At 32.6% G+C, this 10265-nt stretch overlaps 1 protein-coding gene across 1 annotated transcript; it reads right to left on the reverse strand.

The window, feature by feature from the left end:
• Window positions 1-590: 590 nt before the first annotated feature.
• LOC145297018 (uncharacterized) lies at window positions 591-1016 on the reverse strand. The gene has a single exon (XM_080143240.1). It carries the CDS (start codon window positions 1014-1016, stop codon window positions 591-593), a length of 426 nt encoding a protein of 141 aa, XP_079999366.1.
• Between the last annotated feature and the right edge of the window lie 9249 nt (window positions 1017-10265).

Raw genomic sequence — 10265 nt, forward strand, 5'->3', positions numbered from 1 at the left:
AGGGGGAAAACATTTCTTATCCCAAAAACTGTTCAAACATTAGTTGCAAAATAACGTGAAACAATTGTAGAAATTTTGTGTGAAAATTTCTGGCTTTTAACATCAATCCACGAGAGTTTCATATATATCAAACATTTTTGAGGGCCCACAAAAGTTCCACGCTTAAACACCAGGATTTTACCCCTTACACATTTTTCAATTATGAGTAAAAGGATAACCATTGGCCAAAAGAATCTCGGATATGCTTTGGAGTTCAGCATCTAGTTTAGTATTAGAGCAAATCAACAAAGCACAATGTACTAAGGTTTTTATAAGATTTATTTTTCTGATTTTAGGGGAGAATGAAGCCCAGCTAATGTATTGAATGTAGATTTCCTATATATGCTGGTAACAAAACTCATGTCGGATCTTTCAATAGTAATGAGCTTTTAACCTCAGCCTCCACAGTAAATGTCAATGCAGAGTGAAGTAAGTTTAATCATTGTAACAATCCCTCAGCTTCCATACAGGATAAACATATGGCAAAAATGTCATCTATATAGCACATAATAGAAATAGCACATTGGTTTTGGAAACTGATCGAAAAGCAGTTACTCTTGAAATGCAACAAAAATATTGGCCAATGGACTTCCCATTGCTACCCCATTAACTTGACGATACATATTCTCGTCAAAACTGAATCCAACTGACTTAGTAGCTAGACCCATGAGCTCAAGAAATATATGCTCAGGAAATGAGGATTTAGCTAGGGGAGTATGATAGAGACTATCAGCACAAATCCCAATAGTTTCATCTAAAGACACACTAGTGAACAAGCTGGATATGTCATAAAAACATAAATACATAAATTCTACAAACCAAGAAGAATCAGCAATGCAAAATCCAGAGTATGTTCTCAGAACAGGTGTAAGGATCTTGGCTAACCATTTACCCAATTCATGTTGGGCAGAATCCAACATTGATAGAATAAGTCTCATAGATACATTTTCTTTATGGACCTTTGGTAAACTGTACATCCTGGGATGTTGAGAACTCACAGGACGAATTTGATTGTGAGTTTTTTTTTGTTTATTTATTTATTTATTTATTTTTTTGGAAATTTTTGTTGAAACTATATAAAAAAAATTATCATAACAATTAATAATAATGGCACTGCACCCAGTATTGTTCAAATGTTTTATAAAATTATGTACCCATAAAAATATTTTTGAATTTATATTTACTTATGTAAAAAAAAAAAAAACCCAAAAAGTTAATTCAATGAAAACCACTATTTTGACATCAAATTATTAAGAATTAGCTTTATTTACTCAGCATTGCTTGGGTGGCAACATATTTCTGTGTGGTAGGCTCACAGAAAAATAATTGTAAATATCATCAGATGTATGTAGATTAAAGTCATTTGGTCAAAAGTTTAATTAATGATAAAGTTCATTCTAACATCTTTCTTTAGTAATCTTATTTTATGTCTCTGCTCAACTAACAACAACAAAAAATTGTATTATTTAGATTCTTTGGACTACAGTTCTCATCTTGAGTGCTATTTGCATAACGTTTCAGCTGATTTAACCATTGACACATTCTTCCCAAGATAGTGCTGTCACACATTTTTCTAGCGTTACATTCATCAGATTTCAACACAGTCACTGATTAGCCAGTTCTTGCATTTTTTTTCTCAAACAAACCTCATTATACTGTGCAGTTTCAGTCATAAAAATTTACATTCAATACATGTTACTCGTAGGCAATAAACTCATTTAAACCAAACTAATTGAACAAAAATATACACACGAGATCTGCATTTGTTTTTATTTTTTATTCAGTTTTATTCCAAAACAAAACAATATTTTTATTCCATAAAGTTACCGTTTTACTAATGCAGAAAATACACAAAACACAGAAACGTTTTCTTTTCACAAATGTCCTGGACTGTTTGGCTAGAAGCAAAGTGTACTATCTCTTCTTACACTAGACTTGATCTTTCCTCTCTTAGGTCTTACAAAAATTTACAAATCTTTCTGGACTGAGATAATTTAAATTTTGATATGCATCCAGAGTGCTCCTTTCTTGGGAGGCCAAAAGTCTTTGTCATTTTTTTTTTTTGTCAATGTGGATCAAATGCAGACTCACCATTAAAAAGCTGATTTCTATGAGTATTCAGCATAAAGGAATTGCACAGTTACATTTGTTGCCAACGAGTAGTTCTTATGATATTCAGACCTTCATTATCCAATGCATTCCTTATTGTTTTCATTCGTCGCCATTTTTAACATGGGTAGAGGGGTGTTTTGTATTGCTTGGAGCTTGCATCAGGTGTCTTATGTAACAAGAACAAAAATGGAGGCTATTTTAAAGTATTAGAAAAACATGGGAACATGAAGGTCTTAATATCATAAAAATTACTTGCCGGTGACATATTTAACTGTGATATTCGGTCATATCGTACTGAAGGCCCCTAAAAATCAACTTTTTAAAGGTAATTCTTCCTTTGGTCATCTATTTTACATTGATCTTTTAGTTTTTCTTAAATGTACTAAAGAAAAAAAACTATATTGATTAAGCCTACCACTAACTACCATTGTCCAATAGTTATAGTAATCACCTGAAATTCACTGTTAGTCACCATCTTGACCACCAGTGTCCAACAGTGCCCACCACTGGATAACAGTACACGCATATTGAAGAAAAGCCATTTCAGTTCAAAGCAGTCAAATGCAGCTCAACACTGGTCATGATCGATAGTGACTGACAATGATCAAACACAGGTAACCGTCTAAAAAAAACAGTGTTCGTCATTGAAGACAGAGAGGTTCATTGAAGAGCAGTTCAATGGAGGCCGATAGTAGTTATGACCAAGAGTGAATGCCATGAACAGATATTGTTAATTAAAAAGGCAGCATGTCCACCAGTAAATGCAAGCAAGTGCAAGCAAATGCCCCCACAGCATTAACCGCCAGTGATTTTCATTGCCTGTTACAGGCAGCCAGTGGATGCCCAACAATGCCTGAAAGTTGAAAACAGATGATTTCAATTTGCAGCAGTTAAATGAAGTTTGATACTGACTGCCAGCTAGAATCAAAACCAAAAGCAAAACTGTCGCATTCAAAGCTGGTGATGTTGCCACTGTGAGACGCATATGAACTAATTAAAAATCAAAATTAAACTGAGATGAATGCATAAAATGTGTAACGATTTTTCAATTTTAACCCATTTTTGACCCCTTAAAAACTACTTTAACTGTCTTAAGACTCATAAAAGAATGGTCCATAAAAAATCAAATCATTTAAGGCCCCTAGCGCCACTCTGCAGTTTTTAGTTTCAGAGGAGATAAAGTTTGAGAATACTGAGACAGCCTTTTATGTATTAGATGTATAAGTATATGTATATATGTATATATAAAATATGTATACATATATGTATATATATATATAAGTATATATATATAAGTATATAAAATAAAATGAAAATTACAATTGAATATACCAAAATGATCCAAAATGGTAAAATTTAAGTAAATTATAAATATTAAAGAATTAATATTTATAAAATTATCTCAGCCAGATATAAAAGCTCGATAAAACCAAATAGGAAATAGCGCTTATAATATGAGCAAACAGTTAATAAAATATGTTAAAAAACACTTTGAAATGAGTTAAAAACATATTTAATCTGAAAAGGAAACACTAGATAAATGGATAGTATATAAGTATATATGCATAAATGTTGTTTGTTTTGGTTTTAGCGATATGTTTTGAATGAATTCAGTTATTTACGAAAGTGCATTTTTACCTAAATGTGAGCTGGGAATAATTTTCCCTTTAACCAATTTGGTACCCCCACATGGGGAGCGGTATATATATTATTTTAAAAATGTAATTATCCACTGTATATATGCATATATATTTATATATCTCTATCTCTACAATTATATAAATACAACTTTATCTGTGTGGGTGTGTGTGTGTGAGTTCGTTCCTTATAGACTTCGAAACGGCTGAATAAATTTTCTTTAAAATTTACAGAACTTTAGTGTATAAGTCTGGGAGTAATCTTAGTTAAGTTTTGTCTCAATAATTACCAATAATCGATAATCAAGACCGTTATTTTAATTTATCTATTATCGTAAAGTCATTTTTCCATGTCGTCATTTAGCAACAACGATAGAACAACGGGCTGTGAAAATTCTGCTGTGGGTAAATTGATAGCATGTTTTTGTTTTTTTTGCATGATGTGGTCTGTAGGTTCCAACTCCGCATGTAAATTTCTTAATTTTTTTTTCATTAACTGCAAAGAATTTTATAAGACTTGAAAATTTACTTGTTTTTTTTAGCATTGCAAAAGTAAATTATGCTTCTGTTTTTGAACGTTTATCGAACAAGCAACTGATCCTGAAGAAATTGCAAAACAGTCTACCCACATATTTAGTGAAAATGTGATTCAGAGAGTTCTTATATGTTTGTTTAACAAAACATAGGCCCAACAACCAAGCACAAATAGTATGCTCGGCAACATAAGATAAGGAATTTTTCAACACAGTTGACTAATTGTAGTGGCAACCACATGAATTTTTACAATGAATAGATAGTCGATGTTGATCCTGAGATTTCTTTTGCATACGGTTCAAGAAATCATAGACCCAAAAACCTCACCAAAGTAGTTGGTTTTGAGCAGGAAGAATAGCTGCTAAGGGGACAAATCAGAGAAATTGGATTATTGCTGGCATGTTGCATCCACTGTTTGGGGCTACGTTGATCAGTAAGGTGTCAATATGTTATAATATGCCGGGATTACTTTTTGAGGAATCCCCGGCAGATAGGAGGCCCAGCAGGCCATACGGTCGAAATCGACGAGTCTGTCTTCTTCAACTGCCAGAAACACAATGTTGGCAGACGTCCAACACCGGTCTGGGTCCTCGGTGGATACGCCGACCCTGCCGAAAAGGAGTTTTTTTTTTTATATGTTATAACCGAAATCTACTAAATTAATTTTAGGATTCCCAAAAAAAAAAAAAGAAAGAAAATATTTGAATTACCAAAGATACAGATCAAAATAAGCATAAAAAAAGCATGTATATGCATATATATATATATATATATATATATATATATGCATATTTAAAGGGGGTTAGAACAACAGTCTAAAGAGCAGATTGCATTTTAATGTGATAGTAATATTACTAATTTAATTAAAATACAAAAAAAAAATTGCTCGTAATGCAGATATATAATAAGCTCGATAGGCAAATATCCTAGAGCTACTTTAATATTTAGTAAATTTTGAATTTTAAATTATCAATCACATTACTAAATATATATATGCATATGTATATACAGTGTCGACAAAAAGAAAGTCTGCACTTGTAATTTTTTTTAGAACTGCATGATTTGTTCGCCTAACAGATTAGATGTCGAACTCGATAAGATCAGGGAAATATTCATCAATAATGGTTATCCTGTTGACCTTATTGATGACTGTATTTTCAAAAAGGTTGCGGATTTTAAATCCCCTAAAAAGATTGGACCCTTGAAATGCCCGGTTTATTTGAAATTACCGTGGATAGGGGAGAGAAGTAATATAATTTCAAAACAGATTCGAAGAAGTATTTACGATTGCTTCAATTCGGTAACCTTGCGTGTGGTATATACTACGAGACCTGCTTTTCCGTCTTTCCGCAAGGATAGTTTGCCTTACATCCAAAATAGTAATATTGTATATCAGTTTAAATGCCAGTGCGATGCTGGTTATGTTGGGCGAACATCCTTGCACCTTTTGACTCGTATAAACCAGCATGTTCCATCGAAGATCAGACAAGGGAGGATGGGGTTCGGTGGTCTCCCTCCTTCTGCAGCCTTGGACTCTGCTATTGGCCAGCATTTGGTTGACAACCCGTGCTGTGCCGATAGATATAAAATAGATTGGTTCGAGGTGCTACATAGAGCGGACTCCAAAAACCATTTAAAGATTTTGGAGGCCGTCTCTATCGCGGTGCGTCAACCTTCTTTGTGTCGGCAAAAAGAAACATCAAACGCATTGTTTCTCTTTGGGGAACTTTGAATTTTTTCTCCCGCTTTTTTTTTTTTTTTTTCCCCGCTTTTTTTTTTTTTTTCCTCCCTCGTTGTGCCAACATTTTTAATCGTTTTTTAAACGTAAATAAATTTAATTAATGTCCCCGTACGTTGGCACATTAAATAAGTTCCCCAATAGAACTCTTTATTTTCGTTACAATATTATTTAGATTGCTATCGATTTACTCCTGAAGAGATGATAGCCGAAAGAGCTCTCGAGAAACTTCCGCCTAGTATTTTATTTAAAATATATATATATATATATATATATATATATATATATATATATATATATATATATATATATATATAAAAGAGCTAATAGTTAATAAAACCTGTTAAAAAACACTTTAAATATGTTTTTAACTCTTTTTCAATCTCAAAAGGAAACACTTAATAAGTTGATAGTCCTTAATCTGCTGAGTTTCAGAGAAATACTTTCCTTTTCATCAGAGGGTAGGAATTAGCAAAATGGGGATCGGATTTTACATACAAAAGTATTTGATGAAACTGCAAGTAAGTCAAAGATCTTACTTTATAACAAAAATGAAGCAGAGGGAATATGGTGAAGAAAAAGGATATTTCATGTGAATGGATAGTCAGGTGAAAGGTAAGGTATCCAATGACGGTAAACTCTGAAAATGTAAGTCCAAGAAAGTTAACTTAATTTTCCGTTCACACAAGTAAAATCTAAGGAAATTGCGTAATTGGAAGATGGTCCAAAATAATCCAAAAGGCCGAAATCCGTGGAATAATTCACAAATATGTACAAGGAAAACGGGGAAAATTCCAATAATAATAAAAGAAAAATAAGATATGCTTTTAACATAGCTGCCGAGAACAAAGTATAATTTAAAAAAATCAGTAAAGAAGAAGAGAGAGAGAGAAAAAAAGATTAAGTAGTGATAGAATTAAATATAAATCAGAAAAGCAAATGTCAAAATGACCCAGACATGATAACGTTAAAAGGCGCGAATAATATATGGCAAAAAAGGCGGTCAACTGAAATGTACAGGTTATTACTTAAGAAAATGTCAGCAAGAGTAATTAAAAGACACTAAATGGAATAAATAAATAAACTGATTAATAAATAAATAAATAAAGACATAAATAAAAATAAAAAATTAAGAATAAAAAATAAATATAAAATATAAAAAAATATATTTTAAGGGGAGAGGATGGCCGGTATCTGCAAATTCAGGATAAAGCAAGTAAGTATGTCAGTAAATGCATATAGTAAAATATAAGTAAATATACATACAGGATATGAATGTGTAAGTAGATTGATATAATTGATAGATAGGAATATTTAAAGACTAAAACGGAAATTTCAGATAAAAAAACCGTCCAAGCAAAGAAGAAATAAAGAATTAAAATAAAGGATTATTACGTTATAAAGTATTAAGAAAGTATGTAGAAAAAACGATAATGTTAAAGAAAAATTATATATATCTGAAAGGTTAAAGTAATAGCTATGTAATTTCAAAATTACCATAATTAAATTTGGACTTATGTTTACAGAAAGAGATCAGTTCGTTTTTAGAATCTATTATATTGTTACTTTGAGGGGAAGTAATTATAGTTATAGCTTCGATTGTGCAGAGGCGACATGACTTGGAGCCTGGAGTATAAGACTTAACTTTTTTTATGATAGTCCATTTGATTGAAAAGGAGGTATTATTTAAGTTAAGTTTTTTAATTAAAGTGGTTAGAGAAGTTCCTTGGTTATTATTAGAATTATGGTTGTTAAAAGAAGAAATGTGGTTTGATATTCTTTTCTTAATTAATGTTGAAGTTGCGCCGATATATGTATGTACTTTATTAAAATCTCAAGGTCTGATATTAATATTAATTTGCTGATTTGTATTAGTTAAATAGTTTGAACTTTGTTCATTGTGTTCAACAAATGGTGGGACAATGATAGTACGACGACTGTTTTGTAGGGGATAATGAGTGTTGTTAGTTTTAGGATGGCTGTTAGGAGCAATATTATTATTTTCATTAAAAGTATTATTATTATTATTATTATTATTATTATTATTATTATTGCTAGTTGTATGATTGTAGATGGAGGGGCTGCTCAAGTGTATATTGGATTAGTAACAATATCAGATGGAGGATGGGAAGAAGGATAACTTGAAGACGAAATATTAGTGTCTGTTATGGGAGGATTGCGTGGGAGCTCAGTAATTGTGCATGAATATATAACATCTTTATGGATGCAATCATTATTGAGTGGACAAAGATGTTTGTTATTACAATTACAGTTAGTTTTGGGTTTAATTGGGAAAGGAATTTTTTGGGCTGATTTAATTTTTTTGTTATCAGATGTTAAGATTCTTTGTGCTAAATTAGGCATTGTTGAATAAGAAATTCTTATTGAGTTTTTATTGAAAATAGAACTATATCTGTGTGGGTACTTGAAAGAGTTTTGTACAATGTTGAAGAATTCCTTAGGTATATTAGTTTTGACATTTACGCTAAATGGAGGATTAAACCAAATATTTTTCTTTCTCCTGATGCGACTGGGTGGGTTAGAGGTATTACGTTTGGTTTGTATTATATATATAGACTGGTTCATTGTTATTGATAGCGGCAGATCTTGTTATTTGAACTGGTTTCTTACGAGTCATATTGTGTGTGATTACAGATTTGAGGCGGCCAGCAGGAGGAGCATAATGGTTGTATTTAATCTTTTCCTTATGTCCTGAGTTTCCGAAGGCATTATTGAAGAAAGTAGCATTTTGCTTAAAAGTTTTTTATCAGCAGAAAGAGCAGAAATTCTTCTAGAGACGGATGGTACTATAGATTTTATAATTGAGTTGGGGTGGTTAGAAGATTTATGGACGTATAAAAGCGTAAGGTTCAGTTTATGATAGGTGCTATGAGTTTTGGTGTTAAGATTAAGTGTAACATCTAGAAAATTTGAAGTTTTTTGTTTGGTTCGATAATTATAGAAAGGCCAAAGTTATTAAAGAAGTTATGTAATTTTTTAATTGTTTTGTTGTACTCTATTGGTCTGGCTGTTGTAGTAAAAAGGGCATCATCTCTATAAAGGCCCCGCCCCCTTGGATATGTTTAAAGTGGTATTTAAGTTCTTTCAGTAAGAGGATATTTAAGAAGAAGTAAGGAATTAATTACATTTTATATATATATATATATATATATATATATATATATATATATATATATATATATATATATATATATATAATGTAATTAAATCCTTCTTAAGTAAGAGAAAAATCCAAGTTGTCCTCGACGGTCGTACTTCTAAACAATATGATATAAATGCGGGAGTGCCTCTATTATTATTCCTGATATTCATAAATAACCTCCCTGATAAAATTGTTTCGGAAATGGGTATATTTGCCGATGACACCACTCTCTATAACATGCATGAGGGGAAAACAAATGAACACATATCTAAGGACATGGCAGAAACACTAGAGGATGACCTCGAATCTGTAGCGAAATGGGGACAAAAATGGATGATCACATTCAATGCTGCCAAGACTAAGCTTGTTTCCTTCAATAACCTTCTCTACCACCAATAGCAATGGCCATAAACACATTACCTGAAAGTACTTTGTTTAAACTCCTCGGCCTAACGTTTACAGGGAATATGATCTGGAATAGATATATTGAGACCATTGCCAAGGCTGCTGCAAAGAAGTTGGGCTCTCTCTACCGTGCTAGAAAATTATTTACGCCTGAAAGTATCTTGTACCTCTATAAGGCCACCATTCGCCCATGTATGGAGTACTGTTGTCACATTTGGGTTGGTGCATCCGCTACTTGTCTCTCACTCCTGGACAGGGTTCAAAAGAGAGTCGCCAACCTGATAGGTCCTGAACTGTCATCTAGGCTTCAGCCTCTGTCCCATCGACGAAATGTAGCATCCCTCTGCCTGTTCTACAAGTACTTTAATGGTGAATGCTTTGATGAACTATAAGCACTTGTACCTTCTCGACCTGACTACCCTCGACAAACCCGACAAGCAACTAAGTCCCACCCCTTTACAGTAGAGATCCCTAGGTGCAAGAAAGCCTTTTACTCCAATAGTTTCTTCCCCAGAACTGCAAGTCTTTGGAACTCCCTTCCGAGATTCTGCTTTCCCAACTGTATTGATATGCAGAAGTTCAAGTGTAATGTGAACAAACATCTTGCTATTCAACTCCCTTCATAATGCCCCTGCAA

The sequence above is a fragment of the Euprymna scolopes genome, chromosome 17, assembly GCF_053919585.1.
Source record: "Euprymna scolopes isolate OS-2025 chromosome 17, ASM5391958v1, whole genome shotgun sequence".
NCBI lineage: Eukaryota > Metazoa > Mollusca > Cephalopoda > Sepiida > Sepiolidae > Euprymna > Euprymna scolopes.